The following is a 25,554-nucleotide window of genomic DNA, read 5'->3' as shown; positions in this document are numbered from 1 at the left end:
ATACGGTAACTAAGTTATGGATTGGTTGCCCTTCCCTCCTCCTCCTCCTCCTCCTCCTCCTTCTCCTCCACCTCTTCTCTCTCTCTCTCTCTCCTCCTCCTCGGCCTCTCCCTCAACTCTCCTCACATTCTCTTTCCCTTAACCCCCTCCCTTTGCCGTTTAATCCCACGCCCTCGTCCTCGACTGTCTGTATATAGTCGTCTTGAAACATTACGAGGGCTCTTCTTCTATCCTCCTCCCTCACTCCATCCCGCTTATCCGCCCATCGGTTAGGCCAAGGACTACGGCGACGGCTATCGCCCACCAATTTCGCCCAGCCCAAAACCAGTTGGGGTCAACCGTCAACAGTTATCAGCACGGGTTGTCGACTGGCGCATTGAGGTCGGTGCAGCTCGATGTCTTTCCTCTTTCGTGCATCGCATTTCTACCTGCAGTTACTTCGTGACTTGACTAGGTGCTGACCGGCGCCTCCGCTCAACATAACTAGACACCTGCGCCAGCCCGGACACCCGTGGGCCACGTCGGAAGATGAACTCGCTGAACATCTTATCGTCCCGAGTGATTGGCCAGCCTACCAGTTCCAGTAGAAGTCGGCAACGATCTCGATCGCAAGGAGAGATTTCCCGGGCAATTGAACCAGGCGATCTCGCCAAGTTTCGGTCCTATAGTGAGAGCAACTTCCATGCTTCCGAACACCATGAGAAAAGCCACGATGTGACGCCCGGCGCGCCAGATGACCTCGCAAACCATGAGTACACGCTTGACGAGAAATCACCCTTATTACGAAGTCTATCCAAGGATCGCTCTCTGGGCACAAACAGCACCATAGGGCTGTTCGTGCACCGGTTCTTCGATGCGATTGCTGAGACGATCAAGTTCATTTTGTCAACCTTGGCCGCGCCTGGATTTTTTGTCGTCCACTGCTTTCGCGAAGACGATGGGCATTACTCTCCACTGGCTCCATTCCGCAAAATCAGCCGCCTGATTCCGGGTCGTTCCAAACGATCAGGTCCTGACGCGCCGGGCAAAGGAGGGACTCCAGCACATGGCAAACAACGAACATCACGACGACCCAAAGCTCATAGATCACGCGAATCAATTGCCTCGAGCACTTCGGAGTCGGAGGGGGATCGGCGAAGCGCCAAGGGACTCAGCAGCAGTCATTCTCGGTCCGTCAAGTCTAAGTCCTCCAGCTCCGAGCATGCACCGGACGACAACATCCCTCGGCGATCTATTCGAATCAAGCTTCATAATGAAGAGGCATTCAAGCGGAACCGGCAGCGTCGTGCGCAAAGCACGGATTTGGGACAGGCGTCGCAGAATGGATCCCAGGGCGCTCTCAATCTTGATAGCTTGAAGTCCCCGACCTCCCCGTCGGTCCATCGAGTCACTCGATATCCGCATTCGCCTGTTCCTCCTCGGCCTCTGATTCCCCAGCGCATACCTTCCTACACGGCCAACCTACGCAACACGAAAAGCCCACAAAAGACTCTGGTCCTCGATCTCGACGAAACACTCATCCACTCCCTGGCCAAGGGTGGCCGCATGTCCAGTGGCCACATGGTTGAAGTCAAGTTGTCCACGCCGATGACGACCGCTCTGACTCCAGGCGGGCCTCCGACCACGCTTGGTCCGCAACATCCCATCTTGTACTATGTCCACAAACGGCCTCACTGTGACGAGTTTCTGCGCAAGGTGTGTAAATGGTACAAGCTGGTGGTTTTTACTGCGAGTGTGCAAGAGTACGCCGATCCGGTCATCGACTGGCTGGAACAGGAGCGGAAATACTTCCACGCGCGGTATTACCGGCAACATTGTACCTTCCGCAACGGCGCGTACATTAAAGATCTCAGCTCTGTTGAGCCAGACCTGAGTAAAGTGATGATCCTGGACAATAGTCCTATGAGTTATATTTTTCACGAAGGTGCGTATGGGTTTGTGGATTGTAGGCGCAGCTCCCCCCAACTGACCTTTGATCGCAGATAACGCAATCCCCATTGAGGGCTGGATTAATGATCCGACGGACAACGGGTTGCTCCACCTCGTCCCCATGTTAGAAGCTTTACAGTATGTAACCGACGTGCGGGCTTTCCTAGCCTTGCGTAGAGGGGAAACAGAAGCTTAGCTTTGACAAGGAGAAGAAGGATGGACCCGTGGCAGTGACGGAGTGACTTATGGCCTTTAATATAATAATAACCCCCCCCCCCTTTGCACAGAAAACACGAAAAAAGAATAAGGGAAACCCTGACCGGAATGTTGTCCAAGCTTGATGTTATTACGGAAATCTCACAATGCATCCCATGGTGATCAGATCCCCATGTCTCTGCTCTTGTAAAGTTGAGAGAGGCATGAGGGAGGGATGATACAATGGGCTATCGTCTCTCGACCTTCTCTTCCTGACTGTCGCTTATAATTAATATCTCGGTCGGCATCCCCATCCATGCCTCCCTTTCCACTATACTCCTGGCAACGACTCTATATATTCTTTCCTGTATCGCTTCCTCGTCCCTTGTCACACACTAATCTCTCTGGATCATGTTCGCCGTCAATGTATTGATATCACTTTGCCACTCGCCCGATGAGAGTACTCAGCAGGTCTGCACCGCAATAGATATAACCCCCCCCCCCCTTGACCCATAGCTCTTGCTCTCTCGTACCCATCATCACTTCCTATCCCTCAAAATCTCTCACTGCCTTATTTTTGGACTTTTCCCGATCAAGAGAGTAGGGTTCGACGCTCTGTAGGCCACGGTGAACCGCCTAGGCATTCCTCAAAATTAAAATCACATGAGAAAGGAAATCAAAGCAGAATTCGCTTGGGAGCGTGATGCGGACCTTGTGAGATGCCGAGGTGCTGGAATATAAACATACAGTGCTCTCAGGGAGCGATCGAGGCCCGTTCCCTCGAGCAAAGAGTTGATGCTCTCGGAATGAGCAAAGGGTAAGCGTACACGTCTTTCTTTAAGGCTACAATCCAGGCCCTTCCTGTAACTTACTTGAGTATTCTACAAGAGATGGATGCTGATAGCCTGAGTTGAGTTGCGCCTGGTCGTTGAGACCGGGGCGGGAAAGGATTGCCTGATTCGGTAGGTCATCCCTATCGCGGGCGCCCGCGCTTATCGGGCACCACTGGTCCGAGATCGGGGCGCGCCAATCTACAGTACAACTAACTGGTGGGGTTAAGTGCTGAGACCAAGTAGTAGAGGAAGAACTCTGTTGGGAATCTGACCGCAAGGAACATGATGATTGAAAATTGTTTTGCTACTTTTTATTCGTTGTTTTGCTAAAGTTCAATATATGACAGTCTTATGGATATTTACAGTCCCTTGGCCTGCTTGGCCTCGGTCAGAGCCTCCTTCAAGGCGGCAATGGCCTTGTCAATGTCCGACCGGGCGGGGTCGGTGACACTAACGCCCATGTGGCCGAAGCGGATGTACTTGGTGGCAACTTCCTTGTGCAGACCCGCTGCGAAGATCACCCCGCGCTTCAGCAGACCGGGCAGCACGTCCGGGGGAGCGAGGCCCTCGGGCAGCCAGATGGCGGTCATGGCGTGGGCCTGGTTCTCCGGGGTGGCGGCCACCTGCTTCAGGCCGAGCTCGGCGACGGCGGCCTTGACGCGGTCCGAGGCGTGACGGTGAATGGCGTAGCGCTCGGTGATGGGGCGAGCGGTGATCTGAGACAGCGTGGTGTGCAGGGCGTGGACGAGCTGGGTGGGGGGAGTGGCGAAGTAAGAGGGCTTGAAGTTCTCGTAGTTCTGCATGATGGGCAACCAATTGCCGATGGAGGCGTAATAGGAGGCGGGGGGCGTCTTGCGGGCCTTGAAGGTGTCAAGAGCCCGGCCGGACAGCATCAGAATGCTCAGACCAGGAGGGCAGCCGATGGCCTTCTGGCTGGCCGTCAGCACAACGTCCAGATCCCACTCATCGAACGCAATCTCCTCGCAGCCGACACTGCACACACCGTCGACGACGACCAGCGTCTCAGGGCTGACGCGCCGCACGATCTCGGCCACGCGCTTGATGTCGCTCAGCACGCCGGTCGAGGTGTCGACGTGGGTGATGGTGATGATCTTGTAGGGCTTCGCCTTGAGGGCTTGCTCAATCTCCTCGAACGAGGGCCGCTCGCCAATGGGGGCCTTGAGCTGGGTGGCATGAGCCCCGTAGGTCTCAATGCAGTTGGCGAACGAATCGGCAAAGTAACCGGTGTGCAGGACCAGAGCATTCTCGCCCTTCTCGATCAGGTTGGAAGCTACAACATCCCAGCCCAGGGTACCACTGCCGGAGATGACAAAGGGTTGAGCGGCGGGGTTGGATGATTGGAAGAGCTTGCGCACGAGAGACAAGGTCTCACCGAAGGTCTTGACGAATCCGGGGGCAACGTGACTCTCACTGGAGAGAACATATAGCGATTAGTGAGGGGTAGAGAGAAGGTATGATTCAATGGCGGATAGTGATGATGAGCGGTCGTGGGAAGGAGGGGCAGTTGGACTTACGCATAGTGAGACATGGACTGGAGGACAGCATCATCGAATTCGATAGGCCCTGGAATGAGCAGGGTGTTGTGAGGGGCTTGGGAAGACATTTTGGGCGGGGGGGAGGAGGAGGGGGAGGATGGAGTGGTAGGAGAAGGAGGGATGGAAGAAGGAACGGAGCGATCGATGGGTTTATATTCGAGGTCGTCTGGAGCGAGGGAGTTCCTCTCGGTCGAGAACGGGGTATTAAGCTCAGGCAGCGGGAGTCGCTGATCCAGGTGTCTGGAGATCAGGCTCAAGCGCTGCTGCGTCCGTTTGGCCGCCAGTTTTCCGAAAGGTCGGCTCTCTACGGGAGAGCCCGCAGGGGGAGGGGGATTTGCTGGTTTGCTGGTGAGATGGAGGAGGGGGGGGACCCAGGCGTTGACTGGGCTTGTCGGGGAGGAGGGAGAGGGGAAAGGGCCGGGGATCGCCGGGATCGCCGGGTTCGCTTTCCGGATGGATTGATTTGCTTGGGTGAAGAGTATTGATGGTGTATAGTACTGGTAGAGTTGGATGTGAGGATGAGGAGAAACAATTGTAAGACGATAACTACAAACGGGGGGAAAAAGTCCCAGGTGTGCTGATCAATCGAGGAGATTTTTTTCAGCTCTCAATGGTTGGTTTGGTTCCTTTCCCCCTTTGGCGCATTATTTCCCCCATTTCCCTTGCCTTCTATCGGCCGTAAAGCGACGGATGCCTCCAACGGGCGGGCCCTGCCGTGGAAACAATTGGGGAAGGAATCTAAAGACACATTGCATTGACTCATGGAACTAGTGTCTGAGCAAGAATGAGGATAGTATATCCGAACAACCATTATTTATTGGCTTGCAGGGCTTATGCGAGCCCGCCTACTTGCTCCGTATACTTGCGCGGCTGAGGATGAATGACGATGTCAACTGCCGTTCTTACTCGTGGTATTCCAGGCTGTCCTGCAGGTGTAGTATAATAGAGCAAGACGTTTCTCGCCCACTCGTATTCCTCCCTCACTCTTCCCACATTTTCCCAGTCCCTTTTCTTATGTCTCCCAGCAGTCCAGTAGATGCAGACCAGTACGCAGGAACGCCGGCCTTCATAGATGTAAGCAGCCCGGACTAGTCCGAACTGGTCCTGCTTCTAGGGCATAGGGCTGTCAGGCGCATGGCATCGGCGTTGGAATAGCCTAAGCTTTCCCCGCGCCGCTCCAGCGATAGGGGCGCCAGCCTAGATAGTCGTCACTCCCTCTTACGTTAGGTAGCTTAATTGATATCTCCATCAGACAACTGTGCACTCCATACATCTGCACCCGTCAGTTTGTTACTGAACATATTCCATAGACTCATAGCTCAATCTCAAATTGGGCCTTGAGTGAACGTGACCGCACCGTTCAGAATGACTTCGCGCCTGGTCCTCGTCATCGGCGACCTGTTCATCCCTGACAGAGCTCCCGTATGTTGTTGATCATCCCCCGCAACAACAAACAGTTGACTGACTTTCAAACCCATTCTTATATAGGACCTCCCCGCAAAGGTGCGACTTTCTGCTCGGCCATAACCCATGGCCCTCCTGACAATTGCCACTTATCCTCTATTGACACAATCGCAACACAGTTCAAGAAACTATTGACGCCGGGCAAGATCGGCCAGATTCTCTGTCTCGGCAACTTGACCGATCGCAACACATTTGAATTCCTCCGGCAGGTGGCGCCTGACCTACAACTGGTTAAAGGAGATTTCGATGTCGATTCCCCCAATCTCCCTCTCTCGAAGGTCGTGACCCACGGCAGCCTGCGCATCGGATTTACGCATGGCCATACAATCATCCCCCCAGGAGATGCGGATGCTCTCTTGATCGCCGCTCGTCAGATGGACGTGGATATTCTGCTGTGGGGCGGTACCCATCGATTCGAGGCTTTCGAGCTGGAAGGCCGATTCTTCATTAACCCCGGCAGTGCCACGGGTGCGATGAGCACAGGATACTGGGCCGAGGGAGATGAGCCCACACCCAGCTTCTGCTTGATGGATGTGAGTTGCAGAGCTGCCACAGACGGCTGAGACGACCTGATGCTAATCATCGCGGTAGATCCAAGGTGATGTTCTCGTGCTTTATGTTTACCAGTTGAAGACGGATGCCAACGGGGCTGAGACGGTTGCCGTGGAGAAAGTATCCTACCGCAAGAACAACATCGCTTCTTCATGAGTTGACGCTCCTATCTATTTTTCTTGTACATAACCATAGATCTGACACGATAATGACTTCCTCCTTGTTGGTCGCTCCTTTCCTGCCCCGACAGCCCCAAAGCTCGAGTGCCTATACACGAATTGTGTCGCAACCAGGCTGCTGAGCGCATTCGAACCAGAGATCAGGATCGAGTACTGGCTAGATATGGTTAAACTGCGGCTTGCTTGGGGATCGTAGTGTCGCATCATGTGGCCTCAATGTGGCCGAGTCTCGTTTGATCTCGCAATGTCAATTCCTCTAGAGTTGCCCAGATGATGGCTGACAGGCTGTTGGCTTCGTCTTTGCAAGTACTTAGTCTCGCTGTAGTGTATCACTGTGATCGGGTATTTCTAAACGCTAGAGATACTGGATTTAGAAGAAGTGGCTGGTGTGAGGGAATTTTCTCAGCATAGTCTTCAATTCTATTGGTCCTATTAATCCACTCAATATTGATGCCTGTGCCTACTAGGTAGCAGTAGTCAACGATCAGCAATAGGGTGAGGATCGAAAGCATTTCGCGTGCCGCAATCCAATACTCGACTATTGACGACCGAGTCGGCGGCGGATGTTCCAGTTGACAAAGAGCTAAGCCGGAAAGAGTAGGCAGTAAGTTCGGGGACAATCAAACGCAGGCATCACGTTCACTTTCCTCCACTTCCAGTCTTCCATTGAATCAGCTTTTGCCTTGGTCCTTCTCCCCACCGACCGCTACACACCCAATTCTGGGAGTTGCATATCGCTCCTATCTTATCGGATCTTGTATTTTTCCAGCAATTTCCTACCCGCAGCTCACTTGACCAGCCCCAACCCGGCGGGAAAGCTATCGGTGCCCGCTCGAGCTTTCACTTTGCGACCCCGTGGTGTAAACGGACTCGAACGGACAATCGAAATCCACACCCCCCTATTCAACATGGCGACAGAAGAACACAAGATTGAAGATGAGCACCTGGAGCAGCCTGAGGAAGCAGGTGACGATGAGGTAAAAACCGTCCTTTTTGGCTTGAAGCTGCTTGCTGGGATTCTGAGCGCTGGCTCCCGACCGCTGCCCTCATTTGATTCACACATTCGCAACTATGACATTCGTTCTAACCCGAGTATCCTTGTCCATAACAGGAGGAAATTGCGGCGATGAAGAAGCGGGTAGCCGAGATGGAATCTGAGGCGGCCAAGCTGCGCGAGATGCAAGCCACGCTCGATCAGCAGTCGGAGAGCCTACGTGAGGACAAAGAAGAGATTGATGCCCGGAGTATCTTCGTTGGCAATGTGGATTATGGTGCTTCCCCCGAGGAAATCCAAGCACACTTTCAGAGCTGTGGCTCGATAAACCGGGTCACCATCCTGTTGGATAAGTTCACCGGGCAGCCCAAGGGGTATGTTGCAGCGCATTGAATTCGGTCGTGTTACAAGATTGGCTGACTTCTGACGACTACAGATATGCCTATGTTGAATTTGCAGAGCCAAGTCTGGTAGCCCAGGCCCTTGTACTGAACGAGAGTGTCTTCCGCGGCCGGAACCTGAAGGTGCTTCCTCTTGCAATCAAACTCCCCCTTTTCACCATCGATACTGACTGAATACTCTGATGCGGTAGGTCGTTCCCAAGCGTACCAACTTGCCGGGTATGACCCGAGGACGCGGACGGGGTGGCTTCCGTGGCGGTCGGGGCTACCGCGGAGGTTTCGCGCCTCGCGGCGGTTATCGCGGCGGTTATCGTGGCCGGGGTCGGGGCTATGCGCCTTACTAGAGAAACGTCAAGCCCCAGTTCAGTGTATACGGGGTGGTATTCGTCTGCGCAAGGAACAGAGGTCATCGCACGAAGCCCCAGCGCTACCAAGACGTCCGGGTTGACCATGATGGTCGTGGTCGCTCTGATGCACGTGTGCGCGTCTCTCTGAATAAAGGGAGAAACTTCTTTATTTTCTAATTGTCTTTGGAGTCAACCTACTGGAATGGACGTTTGTATGATAACCTTTCTGGCAATCTCGGACTGGGTTAGATGGGCGGAATACCTGTGATATCTAGCTACAGAGAATTGCTTTACGAGCAGGAATTGCCTGCTAAACCCCTCCTCAAAAGGACCAGGACGGTCATGAAACTACGCTTCTCAAAGAAAAATCCACCGCAATAGGAATCTGCACCTGAAAACCAGTCTTCTTGACAGCTTCTTCATCGAAGAAATCCATGGTTGTCACCGGGTCCCGATCTGTTGTGGTCTCGGTCCGTAGTACTGACTAATGAACAGGATGAACAGGGAGATGAGGGATTGCGTCACAGCGGTTTAGCCACGAGCTAATTAATTACGATATCATGTTTGCGCATGATAACCCTGAACTTGTGGCCTTATGGCCTCCAATCCGGGTAAGGACCGGCACGGACGGTACTTCAGCCAGTCTAGACGGCGATGCTGACGAGTTTGTCTAAGGAAGCGGAGCAGAGCAACCGGAATTGCGACGTTCATTGGGTCCCCACCATCAAAGAAGAGTCGTAATGAGGGAGAAGATCTGGCACGGTCAGGGGGGGTTATGTGTTCAATAACTTATTCGGGGTGTTTTCCTTCTTCTCTTCGGTCAATAGAGCCCGGAAGATGTAAGACCGGAGAAAGACAACTATGAGTGAATTGCAATCTGGAAATAATCTTGTTGCCTTGTTAAGCAGGCCATCACAGTCCTTTTGAAGCCGGGTGATTGGCTGGAAAACCAAGTATTGTTCTATTAATTCCATCGCCTAGGTTTCGTTCCAGTGCAACCTCCCCATGATGCGACTGAAAATCTAATCTGTTCTCCTCCCCTGGTTTGGTGTTGGGAAATAGTGCAACGAATAATGAAAGGGTACCAATTATTACTATCTCAGTAGGGCGCTGATTACTTCATTACTTTCCCATGTTTTCCCGGGAGCAAAACTCAGCTGATGATGTTTTTGGGGGGGATATTTGCAGCCCTAAGGGATGTGGTTCTGACTCTGATGGGAATGAATCATGAGAATAATGCTCGGTTCATAGGTTATTGGTCTAGGATGGGTAGAATATCAATCTCAAGAGTGAGTGTGGTGATGTTGGTGTCAAGAAGTGTAAGGTAGTTGTAGTGAACTCCGTAGCTTATCCGCCATTGATGGCTGACTTACTCCTCCTCTCTTCTCTCTCTCTCTCTCTCTCTCTCTCTCTCTTACTGTACTCCGTCCCTCCTCCCTCTTCCTCCTCCTACCACCACCACCACTGCACTTCCCCTCCTTTCCCTTTGCCACGACCACGACCACAACCACCAACCACACCACTACCACACTCTCTTCCCACGAATCCTCTGGGGAGGTAGGATTCTTACGGAAGAGCTGACTACTACCTGGTATTGTCTGACTTCAGGCTGTCACTACCTTTCCCTTCTTTTATGAGCATTCTTACTACTACTTTGCTACCTAGCCTACCTAGTAGTAGTACTTCTTCCGAGTCCTCCTCCAGTTGCTCCTCCTGGTTGAACCCCTCGCTCGGTCGTGATTGGTTCCGAAGGCGCAACGTCAGGACTGCCCTGCTCAGCCCCATAGAAGTCCGCGCGCCTCCATCGTCAAGCCTTAGTGCTCGCGCTCACTCTTTCTCTCTTTTCCCTCTCCTTGAAATCGCCTCTTATCGCCGCCTATCCACCACTTTTCCCTCGTCCAATTTATTCGCCTTCGAATCGCTTCCGGATCTTCCCCTCTCTTCCCATTGAGTTGACCAGTTCCAACGCCCTTCCAACCACCCCCACCCACCGACTTTTCCTGCCTACTATCACGATCACCACTGTTACTCGACTGCTGCTGTTGGGGTCCGTGCCTGTCGACAGCGGTGGATGCGCACACCGCGAATCACCCTTTGAGGCTTGCCTGGATCGGCTTTTTTTGCACCCAAAGGCACTTTATCGCCTGCACTGATCGGTTCAGTTCAGGATGGGTTCCAACCTGCCTGCGTATGTGCAAGCGTCCCTCCCCTCTTTCCCCCTCGTCCCAACCCCTCATCCCCCCCCCCTCCCTTCCCTCCCTTGCTTAAGGCGGGCACGATCATTTTCCTTCACGAAAGTGTCATGCGTGCATAATCCGGATTCGAATGGATGCTAATAGAGATACTTTCTGCAGTCAGCCAAATCTTCGGGTCACAAGTAAGAAGCCCATGCCCCTTTCTCGACTGTCGAGGATGGCGCCTACGGATGGATGGAGACTGACGGAGAGCGTGATCCTACAGTTATCGCCGCGGACGGTCTATACAAGCGTGATGTCTTCCGTAAGTTCCGCAAGGAGATCTCATCAAGCCATGCATTCTGGGGCTGACGTATCGCAGGATTCCCCGATCCTTTTGCGGTGGCCACCGTTGGGGGCGAACAAACCCACACGACGTCGGTAATCAAGAAGACGCTGAACCCTTACTGGAATGAAATGTTTGATCTGTAAGGAGCTCCGCGTGGTGCAACTGCTGGTCTCGGAATCTGACGGCGGGATTTTCTGCAGACGAGTCAATGAGGACAGTATTCTCGCAATCCAGATCTTCGACCAGAAGAAGTTCAAGAAGAAGGATCAGGGATTCCTTGGTGTTATCAATGTACGGATTGGCGACGTGATCGATTTACAGATGGGTGGTGATGGTGAGTCGCTATGTTCTTATCATGCTGAATCTCCGCGGCTAACGCAAGGCATCTGCCTTGCCTGCAACAGAAATGCTCACCCGCGACCTCAAGAAATCCAACGACAATCTGGTCGTTCATGGAAAGCTTATCATCAATCTGTCCACCAACCTCACCACCCCCATCCCTAACCAGGCTAATGGCTTGCATCGTTCACATGCTCAGCCATCGACATCCAGTGGACTTGTCCCGCAAGTATCGTCACCGCATCCTCCGGTCGGTCCCGGCCCGGTCGATTCGTCCGCCGCCGCTTCTACTGCGTCTCTGAACCCTCAGCGTGTTCCCTCGACCACCCGACCGACCAGCATCATTGCTCCGCCGCCCAATGGCGCCCCGGCTGCACCAGCCAATGGTCAGCAAGGCTCTCGCACCAACCTGAGCTCGTTTGAAGACAGTCAGGGCCGGTTGCCAGCGGGCTGGGAGCGCCGAGAAGATAATCTGGGGCGGACCTACTACGTTGACCACAACACACGGACTACGACTTGGACTCGGCCATCATCGAACTACAACGAACACACGCAGCGTACGCAGCGCGAAGCCAACATGCAACTGGAGCGTCGCGCCCATCAGAGTCGAATGCTGCCCGAAGACCGCACGGGTGCCAATTCTCCGAACCTGGCTGAGGGCCAACAGCAGCCGGCGCCGCCGCAGGCTCAAACACCTCCGGCAGGAGGCAGCGCCAATGCAGTTTCTATGATGGCGACGGGAGCTACCACTGCAGGCACTGGTGAGCTCCCACCCGGATGGGAGCAGCGCAATACACCTGAGGGCCGGCCATACTTCGTGGACCACAACACCCGCACTACGACTTGGGTGGATCCTCGGCGTCAACAGTACATTCGCATGTACGGGCAGAATTCCAACGGCACCAATACCACGATTCAGCAGCAGCCGGTGTCGCAGTTGGGTCCGCTGCCCAGCGGATGGGAGATGCGATTGACGAATACAGCCCGAGTGTACTTCGTGGATCACAACACCAAGACGACCACCTGGGATGACCCCCGTTTGCCTTCCTCTCTGGATCAGGGCGTACCGCAGTACAAGCGTGACTTCAGACGCAAGCTGATCTACTTCCGGTCTCAACCGGCATTGCGTATCATGTCTGGACAGTGCCACGTCAAGGTCCGACGTAACAACATCTTCGAGGACTCATACGCCGAGATCATGCGGCAGAGCGCTTCCGATCTCAAGAAGCGCTTGATGATCAAGTTCGATGGCGAAGATGGTTTGGATTATGGTGGTCTCTCACGGTAAGTCTGCCCATGTCTTCTCTTAAGAGTCGTGACGGATCTGACAATTACAGTGAATTCTTCTTCCTTCTTTCTCACGAAATGTTTAACCCGTTCTATTGTCTTTTCGAGTATTCCGCGCACGATAATTATACCCTTCAAATTAATCCTCACTCTGGAGTGAACCCGGAGCACCTGAACTACTTCAAGTTCATCGGACGAGTTGTCGGCTTGGCCATCTTCCATCGTCGATTTTTGGATTCCTTCTTCATTGGCGCCTTCTATAAGATGATGCTGCGAAAGAAGGTCTCGCTCCAGGACATGGAGGGTGTTGATGAGGACTTGCACCGCAACTTGACATGGACTCTGTAAGTGCCTTGAATGGAGGGTTTTGAGTATTCCGTCTTACGCATAACAGAGAGAACGACATCGACGGTGTTTTGGAGTTGACGTTCGCGGTTGATGACGAGAAGTTCGGCGAGCGTACCACTGTTGACCTGAAGCCGGGCGGTCGCGACATTCCGGTGACGAACGAGAACAAGCATGAATATGTTGAGTAAGTTGCTCGTGCTTGTAAGCTGGTGGACTTCGCTGACGGTTATAGATTGGTGACGGAGTGGAAGATTGTGAAGCGGGTGGAGGAGCAGTTCAATGCCTTCATGTCTGGGTTCAACGAGCTGATTCCGGCCGATCTGGTCAACGTGTTTGACGAGCGCGAGTTGGAATTGTTGATTGGTGGTATTGCGGATATCGATGTTGACGACTGGAAGAAACACACCGATTACCGCGGCTACCAGGAGCAGGACGAAGTCATCCAGAATTTCTGGAAGATTGTCCGTAGCTGGGATGCCGAACAAAAGTCTCGTCTCCTGCAGTTCACCACTGGTACCTCGCGTATTCCGGTCAACGGATTCAAAGATCTGCAAGGCTCGGACGGGCCTCGCCGGTTCACTATCGAGAAATCGGGCGATCCCAACGCATTGCCCAAGTCGCACACTTGGTATGCCCCCTGGCTTCTTTCATCTTAAGCAGCTAGCTAACTTTCCCAGCTTCAACCGTCTGGATCTACCTCCGTACAAGACACACGAAGCTCTGGAACACAAGATGTCCATTGCTGTGGAAGAGACATTGGGTTTCGGACAAGAGTAGAGCTGCATGATCAGACATGTTGTATATGACCTCTACATTGAAAATCAGGTCAAGCGCCATGGGCTATGGTATGGCGCTAATACAGGACACAAGTTTCTAGCATTGAGAGATAATCATTCCCCACCTTCGTTGATGATATATTATTGTTGCATGCGCGGGTGGAATTGGAGCCGAGCAAGCCGAGCGAACAAATGCGCGCTGGAGCCCGAGGACCTACCTTTACGTTTGAATCGTCTTTATTTCCGATTGAATTGTGGCGAACTGTATATAGTGTATTATTGTTCGGACAACTGGGAGCTGCCATTTGGGCCAGGCTGGATAGTAAATAAGTTAACCATTGTAGATTTGCCCCATCATCGATGGGCCGAGTTCTTGAGAATTCCTACCTGTGTCTTTCTTAGAACATCTTGTCTAAGTGAATCGATGGACAGAACACCACTCTCAATGTTAGTTGCCAAACCAACATGGATGACAGCCATCTATTCCAGAGTTGTAAGTGTGCACACCATAAGCTTTTAGCATTTGTCATTGACATCTCATCTAATTTATTCAGATATACATGAGCCCCTTCCAACTCTGATGATATCTCAAGTCAAGGACTTGGTGTGGCCCCATCCTTTCCCTTTCCATTCCAGTTTTGGCTTAATTCTTGAAGGTATAAACCACGCGGCCCCGGCTATCCTTCCCCTTGAACACCACCGTACTCCTTCCATCCTCCGCCACAACACACCTCTCATCCCCGCAGTGCAGGATAATATCCAAATCCCTCCATGCCGGGACAAACTCGCCCGCCTCCTCGTCGTCGCGCGCAAACCCCACAACGACCGTCTCCCGCGTGGCGCGATACCGGACCGTATACCGGGCGATGCGCGGCCGGACCGAGATCCCATCATCCTCGTACCAAGAGTTGACGAAGACCTGCCTGTGGGACGCCGCCGCCGCCGCCGCCGGAGGGGGAAAGATCTCCACGCCGCGGTAGTCGTCGACCTCCTCGACGGCCCGCGACGCCGCGGTCTCGTCGCCCGGCACGCGCGTCTGCACCGCCTTGCCCACGGGGATCGCGCCGCCAACGCGCGCGAGCAAGGGGATGCTCGTGCGCCATTCGGACGGGATGGAGGCCCATTGTCCCGCGGCGAGGTGGTTGTAGGGTGCGTTGAGGTTGACGTAGCCGTGGTCGTTTGCACCAGCCTTACGGGGCAGGTAGATCCGGGCGACGCTCACGCCGGGCTGGTAGACGCCGCCGACCAGGATTGTGTCCCCGAACCAGAACTGCTCGTCGCCGGCTTTCAGGGGCTTCGTCCACACCTCCGGGTCGGACTCGTAGCCCCAGCCGATCCAGCGCTGGGGCGGCGAGGCTGTCCGGTGGCTCTCTATTCCCAACGAGTAGATGTACGGCAGCATCTCGTAGCGGCGCTTGATCGCGTCGCGCACCAGCGGCGTGATCTCGGGGTACATCCACGGTTCGATGACTTCGCCGATGGAACTGTTGCCGGGGCTGGTCTTGAAGCAGTTGATTGCGAAGCGCGGCGAGTGGATGCCTAGTTGGATCCATCGGAGGAGGAGTTCGGGGGAGGGTTGCGGGCCTGGTGAGGAGGGGGTTAGATGTATGGGATTTGCTGAGCGAGAGGGGGGGGCGGGGGAGGGGGCAAGGTCTTACCTTCGAAACCACCGATATCATGACCGCTGCATTGCAGCAGAGAGATCCCCGCACTCAGCGACAGTGCGTTCGCGCCTTTCATGCTTTCCCAGCTGGTGACGTTGTCTCCGCTCCAGGTGCTGGCGGCGTACCGCATAGTTCCCGCCGTGGCGCTCCGGGTGAGAACGAAGGGTCGCTGGTTGGGTTCCAGATCCAGCAGAGCATCATGCGAGGCTTTGCCCATGAGCTCCGTGTGGACTGCCCGGCCCCAGAGGCCGACAGAGTTTGGAGTCTTCCTCGCAGTGGCGTTGGCGTCGGCGTCGGCGATGACCACGGTGGGTTCGTCGCCGGCCAGTTGCCAGTCGTCGTTGGGGAGCGTATACTCATTGTTATCGTTCCACATGCCATCGATCCCCGCATGCTTGAGGCTCTGAACGCCCTCGTACCACCACCGGAACGCCGCGGCGCAGGTGAAATCGATGTGGCATCCGTCACCCCCCGTCGCGCCTCCTGCGCTCCAGAGTCTCATCCAACCCGGCTCGCTGGTGGTTGGATCCTTGAAGAACCCATCCGCGTCCACCAGCTTCTGGAAGTCCGGGTGCGACGCCAAGAGGAAGGGCTTGATGTTCGTCAGAAGACGGATGCCTCGCGCATGGTACTTGGCGATCCACTCCTCGGGGTTGGGGAAGCGGTGCTTGTTCCAGGTGAAGACGTTGCGGACCTTGGGCTCCGTCTCCGCGATGGAATAGCCGGAGCTCATCTGGTGAGCGGAGCACGGGATCCCGTGCTCGCGCAACTTGTCGGCGAAGTTCATGAGCGCCTGGTGGGCCGGGGGCTCGTCCATCATGGTGTACTTGTAACCGCCGGAGATATACCCATAGGCCCAGCGGGGCACCAGGAGGGGGAACCCGACGAGCTCGGCGTACGATCGCACCACGTCCTTCAACGTCCGCCCGACGATGAGGTACTGCTCCAGCCCGCCGTAATCCTGGCGGTAGACCTTGAAGTGGCCCCAGAGGCCGTCGACCTCCGAGCCCACGGACCAGGTGCCTCGGCCGTGCGTGGTCGAGAAGATGGCTACGCAGCCCTGCGGGGTCGCCTTGATCAGCAGCGGAATGTGCTTGTAGAGCGGGTCTGTGTGGTAGACGTCGTATCCGAAGCTGTCGGTGGCGGACAGGATGAAATGGCGCCCGCTGAGGTCCAGCGGGGCGCGCTTTTCCCCGAGTCCCACATGCAGAGCGTCGCGGTCGTGCTCCGTGTAGTGTGCGATGCCTGCCCCGTCTGCGACGTACGAGCGCAACGGCAGATCCCGGTACAGTGGCTGGTTCTGGCTCGGCTGCCCCTTCCACGACAGTGACACCACTGGCGAGTTGGCCCACTCGACGGATGCCGTGACGTCCCCGACCTGGATCGTTCTGCTCTGAGCACCGCTCATCGTCGAGATGTGGGTGTCCTTGAGGTTGGTGGCCGGCCTGGTGACGCTGGGGTACGGAGGTAGAGGGTGGTCTGGGGACGTGAAGGTGACTCGGAATAGGTTTTCACGGACGGGCTCGAAGGAGAACTCGAATTGACGGTTCTCGGACGTAGAACGGAGAGATATGCCCGGCGACTCCTGCGCATCTGCAGAGATGGCCTCGTAGCGCTTGGGACAGCATTCCTTCTGCGGCATGGTTGTTTCGCATTCAGCTCGGGTGGTGTGGTGATATGGGGGAAGTTGGATGCTTGTGTTTCGCGGTTGCGAAGTATAGGAAGTAATCGATTGATTTCTTTCGGCTCGGCATGGTGCACAGAGGGCTCTATTTGAGTGACTGAGTGATCTTCTTCCGGTCTGGGCATGATACTGCAAACGCAAAGATTGGGTTGTATAGACTATCAAGGTATGCACGGATTTCGGCCGTCATCTCCGACCCCCACATTCTTTTCCCCCACATCCACCCCTCATTTATTCCTCAAAGGCATGTCCCCTCGTCTACAATCGTCGGCCTTTCGTACCGATCCCCGAAGCTAGAGAACTTTCCAGCGTCAAGCATCTGCCCACTTTGCGCCACTGTTGGGCCATGGCACGATCACTGCAGGCTCGTCTACCAGATGCTTACGTCGGTTCTTGTCCGAAAGCCCTCATGCCCCCACCATCTCCACCGTCATGCTAGCCCGGGTTGAAGTGCTCTCACGTGAACACGGCATTTGCGATGCTGTCAAGCAGTCTCCAGACACGTTTTGATTCGTCCCCGCGTCGGTTCTGGGGATGGCTTGTCCGGGGCTGGGGTTGAGGACTCCTCCCCACGGGGGTTGTCGAGCCCCTGTCCATCCCGTGCTGCACGTACACCATGAGAGAGAGGGAGAGAGAGAGTAAAAAAGGGGACCACACCCCTCTCTTGGGGCAGTGTATTTTGTTGGTCTGCGTCCCTGATATTCCGCTCGCTCGACGGTCTGCAATACAAGAATTTGTCCGGTCTAGAGTGTGGCTGCACTTATTGTCTCGATCTTATCTAGGGCTGTATAACCACAGACCCTCACCAAGCAAGACTCACTACTGAAGACAAGATGACCCATCTCGGAGAGGTCGACCATGGAAAACGTGCACAAGATGAACAGATCGAGTCTGTTGAGGCCGCCCCCCTTCAGACAGAGGATCGTCCGACGGAGCCAGAAGTGGACAAAGCCCTGGGTCTGTTGGTAGAAGCAGGCCAATCCACTGTTCTGACGCCCGAGAACAATGCTCGTGTGCTTCGGAAGATTGATATGCGATTGCTGCCTATTCTCTTGGGCATCTACTTCTTACAGCAGCTTGACAAGTCCACCCTTTCATATGCGTCCGTCTTCGGTCTCGTCGAGAAAGCCCACCTGCATGGACAGATGTATTCCTGGCTGGGGGCGGTGGTCTACCTGGTGCAGCTTGTCGCTCAGCCGTTTGTGGCCTATATCCTCGTCAAGGTGCCGCTGGGTAAGTTCTTGGCCGTCACCACCTTTCTCTGGGGCGTGTCGTTGACGTGCATGACCCCGGCGAATAACTTTGCTGGGCTGTTGGTCTGCCGGATGTTCTTGGGACTGTTCGAAGCCGGCGTTCGTGAGTACTGTTCCTTCGCGCAGGTTTTTTTTTTTTTTTTTTTTTTTTTTTTTTTTTTTTTTTCAACGAGACTGGGACTAACCCAGTCACAACATAGCTCCTGCTTTTATCGCTATCACCCAGATGTGGTATCGGCGTATCGAACAGCCCGTGCGACTGGGTTCATGGTATGCCATGAATGGCGTGGTCTACATGGTTAGCACTTACTTCCAAAACGCGTCTTTCCTTGTCTAACACACGGGCTGCGGCCAGTTCGGAAGCCTCATCACTTATGGGCTTGGGCATATCAATTCTTCGGTGTTCGAACCCTATCAGATCATCTTCTTGTTCTTTGGTCTCCTGACAATCGTCTTCTCCGTGGTCATATTCTACGCGATGCCCGACTCACCCGTCCAATCGAAGTTTCTGGGGGAAGAGGACAAACTACTGACTATCGAACGACTCCGCATGAACCAGCAAGGGCTTGAAACCCACGTGTGGAAGTGGGAACATGTCAAGGAGGCTTGTCTTGACCTCAAGTCTTACTTTTGGTTTGCGTTCACCTTTTCAATCTCGTAAGACAATCCCCCCCATTCCCTGAGGCTCGGATGACCAATCTTACCCTTCCAAAGGATTCCTAGTGGCGGTATCTCGACATTTGGTCCATTGATAATCGAGGCCTTCGGGTTCAATCAGTTCCAAACGATTCTGTTCAATATCCCATTCGGTGCAGTTCAACTGGTCGCAACGATGGGTGGAGCTTGGCTGGCGACTTTTCTCATGATGAAAGGCCCCGTGATTGCGCTGCTATGCTTGCCTGCTATTGCAGGCTGCGTTATGTTGCTGGTCATTCCCCATGATGGCCAACACAATGGAGCGTTGCTCGCAGGATACTACATTGTGAGTTGCAGCGGCTTCATTGGACTAGAACATACACTAACTGGCTTTCAGGTGTCTGTCTACCCCGGGATCAGTATGTTAATCGTCTTGTTGTGCGCACGATGCAATCTGACAAGAGATACAGCCCCCCTGATCTATTCTTGGTCAGCAGCAAATACAGCCGGTGAGACGAAGAAGAAGATAGTGAATGGAATTGTCCTGGTGGGCCAATGCGCCGGTAACGTAGGTTTTGCACTTGAGTCCACTACGTGGCCTCTATGCTGATTTTGGAGAACAGGTCCTGGGCTCGAACTTGTACACCACTACAGACGCGCCTTTGTATCGACGAGGCTTGCGGTCTAAGTAAACTGATCCCCGGTACTCATCTTTACGGACCAACAATACTGATGATAGTTTGCAGCCTTGCGATGTTCTGTGTCTTGGTTGTGCTATGCATGTAAGTCTTCGGTCTCAACCGCTATGATCCTCTGCTCACCGACCTAGATCGAATATGGCCTATCTTTTCTTCCTCAACAAGAAGCATGAGAGACAGCGAGTATCAATGGGCAAGAGCGCCAAAATCGTCGATCACTCGATGCAAGCTGTTGGGGCGGCCGAGGGCGACAAACTAGAAGGACCGGTGCAAACTGCTGTAACGGAGGACAACGCATTCAAAGACCTAACGGACTGGTTGAATGAGGACTTTGTGTATGTGTATTAGCGCTAGTTGTACTCGGAGGCTTGACGAGCGACGTGTGGTGAAGTGAAGTACGCGTGGGAAGTTGTATGGCTAGAGTTCAATGAAGGCGTGCAATGTTTTTATCGTACTGTAGAGTAAGTTTGTAATTCGAATCTAGATTAATTCAGTCGGTAGATGGAGCTTGAATGAACGCATACCTTCGAATAGAAGAAGTTGGGTGCGCGAGCAAGGGGGCGATGTTGATGGTTCGGTATGTACAACAAGCCGCCTGCCAATACACATTAGCCGAGCCGACGACTGTTGATGGCTTGCGTCGCCCCCGCCTTTGGCATTGCTCACGACCCACTCTTTGGTCTGCCATGTACAAGCAGTATTTCAAAATCGGGCACTACTATACACTGCTGCGGGAGGAGACAGTGACCGGCAGCTTGCGAAGATGGAATCAGATGACTCCTCATGCGTGAGACAACTTCCTACCGGCAAGAAACGAATTCCAGTATAGTTACTCGTCCTCTCCTGCTTGTCGCTGTCGGAAGACACTGCGTACAGGGACTGACCACCCCCTCGGCAATTTAGAAAGCATGCAGTGCTTGTCGACAGTCGAAGGTAGATCCTGCTTTAGCTTTTTCCATCCTTGATCACTAACAGCCCGTGGCAGGTGCGATGTGATGGGAAACGGCCCTGCTCGAGGTATCCCATCCAGCGCTCTCCCCATCGCAAACTCAAGACGAGCATACTCGAATGACGCATACCAAATAATAGGTGCAAGCGATCATATAAACAATGCATCTTCTACGAAGTTCCTAAAGATCCCACCACCGAGTATGCCCAATCATTCATCCCACATCTTCCCTTCCATCCCGCAGCACCACCATATCAGTTTTCTAATACCCACGCAAGGAGACTGGAGAACGTCGAATCTGAAGTGCAACGTCTCCGTGCACAGATAGAGGCCATGGGCGAGCTTTTTCGTCTCTCCACGCAGCAATTGCCACCAGAAGATCTCGGGCAAGTGCAGCACGCTCAGGACCAATTCGTGGATCAGCATCGTGCATACCCCGCCGAAGCACCTTTCCTGACTTCGAATCATGCGGCTTCTCATTCAGGAGGCATGCCCATGCTTTTCGCCGTGGCGACCTCTGCTCTCAACTCCGAGAGGGAATCCGAGTTGCGTCCACTAAGAGGATTGCCCTCCTCGTCGCAGATTCGATCCGCGATGGACGAGGAGACAGTTCGTCCGGTCAAACGGAAGCGCTCTGGATTTGAGGTTAAGGAAGAGCTCATCTCGGACTTCGTATCTCAGGGCTTGATGACTGCTGATCAAGCTGTCGCTTGTTTCAGAACGTATGCGCTTTTATCTCAGAGATGTGACTCAATGAGACATGCTGACAGGGAGGGAACTAGGTTCTTCCAGGGCTGCGTATGTACTGCTCGACGCTGAACGGACCTAGCGAGTATCACATGCTGATGAGCTTTTCAGGATAGGTACATCCCGATTTTCGATCCGGAGGTCGACACCTTCACCTCGGTACGCTCTCGCAGCAGTATACTGCTGAACGCGATTTGCACGATTGGCAGCCGTGTTGAAATGAGTGCTGCGACGGGTAGTCTGCGATACCTCACCCCAGCTTCCCTGATATGATAGCATGCTGAGTGGTAGTATGCAGGTCCCGGACAAGTTCCCGATCTGCTGCACGCGGAACTCAAGAAATGGATTGGCACTGTGATCCAAAACAAAAATCTGAACTGCCTGGAGTCGGTGCAGGCGCTGCTCATCGTCGCGTGCTACACCGCCGAACGCTCGCTGATGCTATCCTTTGCTACCAGAATGGCGTTGGACCTTGGTCTGGACGTAGCGTTCGAAGAGCTGATCCAGCTACTAACGTTGAAGAGGACTAGTGACCCGTTGAGAATTCCCGGTGATAGCGTGGACGCACAGGTGCGCTGTTTGATGCGGAAGTCCAGGACATGGTTTGGGCTCCTGGTTCTGGATCACATGTAAAAGCTCCTCTCAAGTCGCTCATGCTGGGTAAAATTAATGGCCATTGTGCTCAGATTTCACGTCGACGGCGGCAAGCCACCTGGGATACGAATGATGGGAAATGCTCGGAGATGCCGAATCCTGCTGCATCATCCTTCGTCGACAGTATTAGATATGCGTCTTTTCTCTCAGGTCGAGGTAAGTTTCCGACAGTCGCGTTGGGAAACGGGTAGCTGATCGTCGATATAAGTTGAACGTTATTCGAGGTATGCGTCTAGGGCTGTAGCCAGAGGGTGCGGTGCAGCATACTAATTAGCGATGGATATAGCCAACATCAACGACACACTAGACATCCGAGACAGTCTGACTCGAGAAGCAATTGCTGAGTTTGTACACGAGGCCAAGGTCGACCTTGATCTCTGGTTTGAGTGAGTTACTTGTCCTGCCCTGTCCTGCCCATAAGTCCCAAACTAACGTGCTCAGTGACTGGCAGCGCATCATTGGTGAGCAGCCCTCCTTGATCTTTCTAGCCCTAGGGCCACAGCGTGTAACTTATACTGAACGTCACCCTCAAAGCCAACTCCCCGACAGCCCAAGAAGAACGACCATTCCTACTGGCCGCCCTGAGTGTCCAACACTGCTGGGCCGAACTCATCCTCCACTGCAAAGCGCTGCGCTCCATGGGCGTGGAGAACGTAGCGTAAGTCCAGCACCAATCTCCAATCCTTGCAACACAGCTCTCTACAACGAGCCATACCACCTCATCCTCCATAACTCCATTAAATTAGATACCCAAACACTAACCTCTACATTGCAACGAAACAGAGCAATCGCCCCCATAGAGCTTAACATCCTGAGCCTCGCCAAATCCGCCGCCCGCCAACATCTCCGCCTCATCAGCCTCGAGCCCGCCTTCTACCTCGCCAAGCTCAAATACGCCATGGATTTCGTCTGGGCCAAATGCGCCTTCTGCTTCCTGCTGCTGCTGAAACTCTCCCGCCTCCTCCCCGAACAGCGGGACGAACACGAGGAGCTGCTGCAGCTCGGAAACAAGCTCCTGTGGGAGTTGACCCGGTCGGCTAAGGGCGTGGAGATATCGGCTCCTCTCGATCTGGATATTGCACCGTCTAGAGGTCGTCATTGTGCCGAAGCGGCGACAACGTCACCGTCCTCACACATCACCGATCCTGGAACAAGAGCGCCCGCCGTTCAGGGCCTGGCATCAGGAACAGGTACAGGGTTGGGGAATGTCTACATGCATATCCTCCGCTTGAGCATCGAGAAATACAGCCGCATATTTCAGGGACAGCAGCGGGGGGAGAGGGGGGCAAGTGGCAGCAGCAGCAGCAGCAGGCCTGGTAGTGGTGACGGTGCGACTACCACTGCAGGTGTGGAGACAGCAACAGCAGAGGAGCCGACGACAGCAGCGGGAGCAGAACAAACCTCTACTTCCTTCTGGGACCTGTTCGACGCGCATGTCGATCTGCAGTCGTTCGTGCCAGAACAGTTTGTACGCGACTGGGATTTCCCCGGGCTGAACCTGTTCTATTTCCCGACGGCGTGGCAGGATTTCTTTGGGGACTCCTCGTTGGGGTTTGGAAGCTGATTTACGCCAGTCGATTGTCCGCGGAGAGTTGTATCATCTGTTGCGTTGGAAGAGTCAGGGGTGGGGGGTGTATTCTGATTTGATACTTGCTTGTTCTTGGTGTACAGGCCAAGTCAATTTGGTATTCATGAGTAATAAAATCCAGCTGCTGTGTTGAACCTGAAATTGCCTGCTGTAAAAATCTATCCATGATTTCCGCTAAACAGCGACATCGAATATCCAGTCTAATAAGAAAAAACAATGCCACTTTCCCTCCCTTTGCCTTTGCTTTTGGAAGTGGTTGGATGTTCGGACAACGAGAAGATGCTAAAAAAATGCAGGGGCAGGGTATTTCGAATTGAGCTGTTGAATTTCTTTGGGACTTTTTTATTGGTTATTTTTCGATTTATATACCTCATCCCAGGGCTCTCATCGTGAGCTCGACACTGTGCAACCAAGAAATTAGCATTGGGTCTACCGTCCAAGACACAGACGAAAAGGGGGTAGGGTAAGGTAAGGCAGGAAATCCAAACATACACCGCAAACGTCCCCGCGGAGACGGGCATGGCCCTCAGCAAGGTGGGCCCGATCCCCTTCCAGAACCCGGCCAGCCCCTCAGCGGCATACGTCTTCTTGAAGCAGTCGGTCATGCTCTTGAACTGCTGGCTGGCCCCGAACCCATCGCACTGCATCTTGCTCTTGACGACGTCGAAGGGGTAGCTGCTCAGCCAGAGGACCTCACCGGCGAGGCCGCCGTAGGTGGCGACCTTGAGGCTGGAGATCTCCTCGCGGCGGACGCCGTTGCGCTTTGCGTCGGCGTTCATCAGGTACTCGAAGGCCAGGAACCAGGTGCCGTAGGCCTGGATCTCGCGGAGGTAGGTGACGTTCTGGCCGCGGTAGAGGCCCTTCAGCACGCCGCCCTGGCTGCACAGCTTGCGGATGCAGTCGATGGGCCCCTGGTACAGCTTGTTGGCCCCGTGCGGCTGCGTCTGCAGCCGGATGCGGATGTGCTCGATCGGCCCGGACAGGAACGAGTTCGTGATCCCCGCGAACCCGCCCGCCAGGTAGTACTGCGTGTAGGAGAGCGTCGGGTCCGCGTATTTCTTCTTGTTGAGCGCCTCCAGCCGTCGCCGGGCTTCGTGGAACGCGCCGAATTGGACGCTCACCTGCACATGGAGGGGTTAACACGGAAATGTTGAGGTAGGAGGGCGGGTTTCCCGGGGCAGAAGGGGGCCCCCGGGAGAGAAAAGACAAAAGACATACGCAGGCTCCGATACCGATCAGAGGTGTCAGGGTACCCTTGTAGAAGGCCGTGGGTCCCTCATTCTTCAGGATCTTGGTGGCGCAATCAAGCGCACTGGCGTACTGCGTGGTTGTCTGCAGGCGGACCTTGACGATATCTATGGGGGAGGGGCCATTGGTGAGAAGCTTGCGAACGGACAAATCTTGAGAGCATTCGTTTACCCACCAAAAGGTTGACCTAGAGAGTCGTTAGCACTCAGTCAATGTGCGACGCGATCAGTTGGTAGCGATGGTATAATGTCGTTGCGGCATGCGGAGAGAGATTGGAAGGTCGATGCCCATGGCTCCAATTGGGGGATACATGACGCATTGCTAGCAGAGATAACGGGACAAAATAGCTGAGCACTTACCAATGAGCACCTGAGCGATGCCGCCAGCAGCACCGGCCGTCAAGTCCTTGACAGCGCGAAGACTGCCGCCGCCTTTCTGCATATCCTCAAAAGCCTCGGACTCCATTGCGGGGAACTTGATCACGCCCGGAGAAGTGAAATTAGGTGGAGTGGAGAGGAGATTCACAGGAACTGGGGTTTGGAGAGTACCAGAAAGGGCCTTTCCTCGGTCCAAGTAGCACAGAAACCCTCAGCGATCGGTATGGAGAGGAAAGATCCTGAGAAGAAGCAGCGAGGAGGAAGGGGAGAAAGAGAAGCTTATCGGAGAGCGATGAGGTGATAGCCCCATTTCCCCGATCGCGGCCTCCGATT

The 25,554-nt window shown here is 54.2% G+C and overlaps 9 protein-coding genes across 9 annotated transcripts; 6 read left to right on the top strand and 3 right to left on the bottom strand.

Annotated features, from left to right (window-relative positions):
* Positions 1 to 86: 86 nt before the first annotated feature.
* Positions 87 to 2,554, top strand: nemA (Nem1-Spo7 phosphatase catalytic subunit NEM1). Its single transcript, XM_025586604.1, has 2 exons — positions 87 to 1,924; positions 1,983 to 2,554. Exons 1-2 carry the CDS (start codon positions 529 to 531, stop codon positions 2,123 to 2,125), a joined length of 1,539 nt encoding a protein of 512 aa, XP_025441994.1. The 5' UTR covers positions 87 to 528; the 3' UTR covers positions 2,126 to 2,554.
* Positions 2,555 to 3,316: 762 nt separating this feature from the next.
* Positions 3,317 to 5,276, bottom strand: BO95DRAFT_473780 (alanine--glyoxylate transaminase; the record flags this gene model as incomplete). The annotated part of the gene is made up of 3 exons (XM_025589747.1): positions 3,317 to 4,388; positions 4,493 to 4,776; positions 5,262 to 5,276. 3 exons carry the CDS (start codon positions 5,274 to 5,276, stop codon positions 3,317 to 3,319), a joined length of 1,371 nt encoding a protein of 456 aa, XP_025441993.1.
* A 434-nt stretch (positions 5,277 to 5,710) lies between these two features.
* BO95DRAFT_443152 (vacuolar protein sorting-associated protein 29) lies at positions 5,711 to 6,864 on the top strand. Its single transcript, XM_025586603.1, has 4 exons — positions 5,711 to 5,935; positions 6,002 to 6,016; positions 6,097 to 6,510; positions 6,569 to 6,864. The coding sequence occupies exons 1-4, from the start codon at positions 5,879 to 5,881 to the stop codon at positions 6,683 to 6,685; spliced, it is 603 nt and encodes a 200-aa protein (XP_025441992.1). The 5' UTR covers positions 5,711 to 5,878; the 3' UTR covers positions 6,686 to 6,864.
* A 502-nt stretch (positions 6,865 to 7,366) lies between these two features.
* BO95DRAFT_443151 (polyadenylate-binding protein) lies at positions 7,367 to 8,841 on the top strand. The gene is made up of 4 exons (XM_025586602.1): positions 7,367 to 7,685; positions 7,820 to 8,076; positions 8,139 to 8,226; positions 8,295 to 8,841. The coding sequence occupies exons 1-4, from the start codon at positions 7,617 to 7,619 to the stop codon at positions 8,445 to 8,447; spliced, it is 567 nt and encodes a 188-aa protein (XP_025441991.1). The 5' UTR covers positions 7,367 to 7,616; the 3' UTR covers positions 8,448 to 8,841.
* A 969-nt stretch (positions 8,842 to 9,810) lies between these two features.
* BO95DRAFT_482429 (NEDD4 family E3 ubiquitin-protein ligase) lies at positions 9,811 to 14,099 on the top strand (the record flags this gene model as incomplete). Its single annotated transcript, XM_025590245.1, has 11 exons — positions 9,811 to 10,007; positions 10,116 to 10,256; positions 10,613 to 10,638; positions 10,836 to 10,949; positions 11,007 to 11,112; positions 11,174 to 11,307; positions 11,378 to 12,596; positions 12,650 to 12,943; positions 12,994 to 13,131; positions 13,180 to 13,575; positions 13,625 to 14,099. The coding sequence occupies 11 exons, from the start codon at positions 9,811 to 9,813 to the stop codon at positions 13,722 to 13,724; spliced, it is 2,865 nt and encodes a 954-aa protein (XP_025441990.1). The 3' UTR covers positions 13,725 to 14,099.
* A 267-nt stretch (positions 14,100 to 14,366) lies between these two features.
* Positions 14,367 to 17,029, bottom strand: BO95DRAFT_473776 (putative alpha-glucosidase; the record flags this gene model as incomplete). Its single annotated transcript, XM_025589746.1, has 2 exons — positions 14,367 to 15,307; positions 15,382 to 17,029. The coding sequence occupies 2 exons, from the start codon at positions 17,027 to 17,029 to the stop codon at positions 14,367 to 14,369; spliced, it is 2,589 nt and encodes an 862-aa protein (XP_025441989.1).
* Positions 17,030 to 17,797: 768 nt separating this feature from the next.
* On the top strand, positions 17,798 to 20,114 carry BO95DRAFT_142281 (putative MFS transporter). The gene is made up of 9 exons (XM_025580591.1): positions 17,798 to 18,427; positions 18,525 to 18,622; positions 18,680 to 18,981; positions 19,039 to 19,306; positions 19,358 to 19,379; positions 19,431 to 19,528; positions 19,584 to 19,648; positions 19,707 to 19,742; positions 19,790 to 20,114. The coding sequence occupies exons 1-9, from the start codon at positions 17,905 to 17,907 to the stop codon at positions 20,004 to 20,006; spliced, it is 1,629 nt and encodes a 542-aa protein (XP_025441988.1). The 5' UTR covers positions 17,798 to 17,904; the 3' UTR covers positions 20,007 to 20,114.
* A 204-nt stretch (positions 20,115 to 20,318) lies between these two features.
* BO95DRAFT_142160 (putative C6 transcription factor) lies at positions 20,319 to 23,684 on the top strand. Its single transcript, XM_025580590.1, has 13 exons — positions 20,319 to 20,481; positions 20,562 to 20,591; positions 20,644 to 20,675; positions 20,748 to 20,807; positions 20,886 to 21,405; positions 21,466 to 21,589; positions 21,653 to 21,983; positions 22,041 to 22,164; positions 22,217 to 22,232; positions 22,295 to 22,394; positions 22,450 to 22,469; positions 22,543 to 22,666; positions 22,792 to 23,684. Exons 1-13 carry the CDS (start codon positions 20,422 to 20,424, stop codon positions 23,570 to 23,572), a joined length of 2,322 nt encoding a protein of 773 aa, XP_025441987.1. The 5' UTR covers positions 20,319 to 20,421; the 3' UTR covers positions 23,573 to 23,684.
* A 260-nt stretch (positions 23,685 to 23,944) lies between these two features.
* On the bottom strand, positions 23,945 to 25,465 carry BO95DRAFT_443143 (putative mitochondrial carrier protein (Ymc1)). The gene is made up of 5 exons (XM_025586601.1): positions 25,204 to 25,465; positions 25,020 to 25,031; positions 24,815 to 24,951; positions 24,089 to 24,717; positions 23,945 to 23,997 (listed from the first exon to the last, which is right to left on the bottom strand). The coding sequence occupies exons 1-5, from the start codon at positions 25,307 to 25,309 to the stop codon at positions 23,967 to 23,969; spliced, it is 915 nt and encodes a 304-aa protein (XP_025441986.1). The 5' UTR covers positions 25,310 to 25,465; the 3' UTR covers positions 23,945 to 23,966.
* Positions 25,466 to 25,554: the final 89 nt, after the last annotated feature.

The sequence above is a fragment of the Aspergillus brunneoviolaceus genome, assembly GCF_003184695.1.
Source record: "Aspergillus brunneoviolaceus CBS 621.78 unplaced genomic scaffold BO95scaffold_36, whole genome shotgun sequence".
NCBI classification, from domain to species: domain Eukaryota; kingdom Fungi; phylum Ascomycota; class Eurotiomycetes; order Eurotiales; family Aspergillaceae; genus Aspergillus; species Aspergillus brunneoviolaceus.
This window is presented reverse-complemented; position numbering and strand designations above follow the sequence as displayed.

Bases quoted from the DNA above. Each gene is read 5' to 3' on its own strand.
- BO95DRAFT_142160 (XM_025580590.1), top strand. From the start codon at position 20,422: ATGGAATCAGATGACTCCTCATGCGTGAGACAACTTCCTACCGGCAAG. The intron at 20,592-20,643 runs GTAGATCCTGCT...AGCCCGTGGCAG, and splicing joins GTGCTTGTCGACAGTCGAAG to GTGCGATGTGATGGGAAACG. The intron at 21,590-21,652 runs GTAGTCTGCGAT...GGTAGTATGCAG, and splicing joins TGAAATGAGTGCTGCGACGG to GTCCCGGACAAGTTCCCGAT.
- BO95DRAFT_443143 (XM_025586601.1), bottom strand. From the start codon at position 25,309: ATGGAGTCCGAGGCTTTTGAGGATATGCAGAAAGGCGGCGGCAGTCTT. The intron at 24,718-24,814 runs GTATGTCTTTTG...CTCCATGTGCAG, and splicing joins TGATCGGTATCGGAGCCTGC to GTGAGCGTCCAATTCGGCGC. The intron at 23,998-24,088 runs GTATGTTTGGAT...TTGGTTGCACAG, and splicing joins TCCGCGGGGACGTTTGCGGT to TGTCGAGCTCACGATGAGAG.
- BO95DRAFT_443151 (XM_025586602.1), top strand. From the start codon at position 7,617: ATGGCGACAGAAGAACACAAGATTGAAGATGAGCACCTGGAGCAGCCT. The intron at 7,686-7,819 runs GTAAAAACCGTC...TGTCCATAACAG, and splicing joins AGGAAGCAGGTGACGATGAG to GAGGAAATTGCGGCGATGAA. The intron at 8,227-8,294 runs GTGCTTCCTCTT...CTGATGCGGTAG, and splicing joins TCCGCGGCCGGAACCTGAAG to GTCGTTCCCAAGCGTACCAA.
- nemA (XM_025586604.1), top strand. From the start codon at position 529: ATGAACTCGCTGAACATCTTATCGTCCCGAGTGATTGGCCAGCCTACC. The intron at 1,925-1,982 runs GTGCGTATGGGT...CTTTGATCGCAG, and splicing joins GAGTTATATTTTTCACGAAG to ATAACGCAATCCCCATTGAG.
- BO95DRAFT_443152 (XM_025586603.1), top strand. From the start codon at position 5,879: ATGACTTCGCGCCTGGTCCTCGTCATCGGCGACCTGTTCATCCCTGAC. The intron at 6,511-6,568 runs GTGAGTTGCAGA...TCATCGCGGTAG, and splicing joins CCAGCTTCTGCTTGATGGAT to ATCCAAGGTGATGTTCTCGT.
- BO95DRAFT_142281 (XM_025580591.1), top strand. From the start codon at position 17,905: ATGACCCATCTCGGAGAGGTCGACCATGGAAAACGTGCACAAGATGAA. The intron at 18,623-18,679 runs GTTAGCACTTAC...GGCTGCGGCCAG, and splicing joins TGAATGGCGTGGTCTACATG to TTCGGAAGCCTCATCACTTA. The intron at 19,380-19,430 runs GTATGTTAATCG...CAAGAGATACAG, and splicing joins GTCTGTCTACCCCGGGATCA to CCCCCCTGATCTATTCTTGG.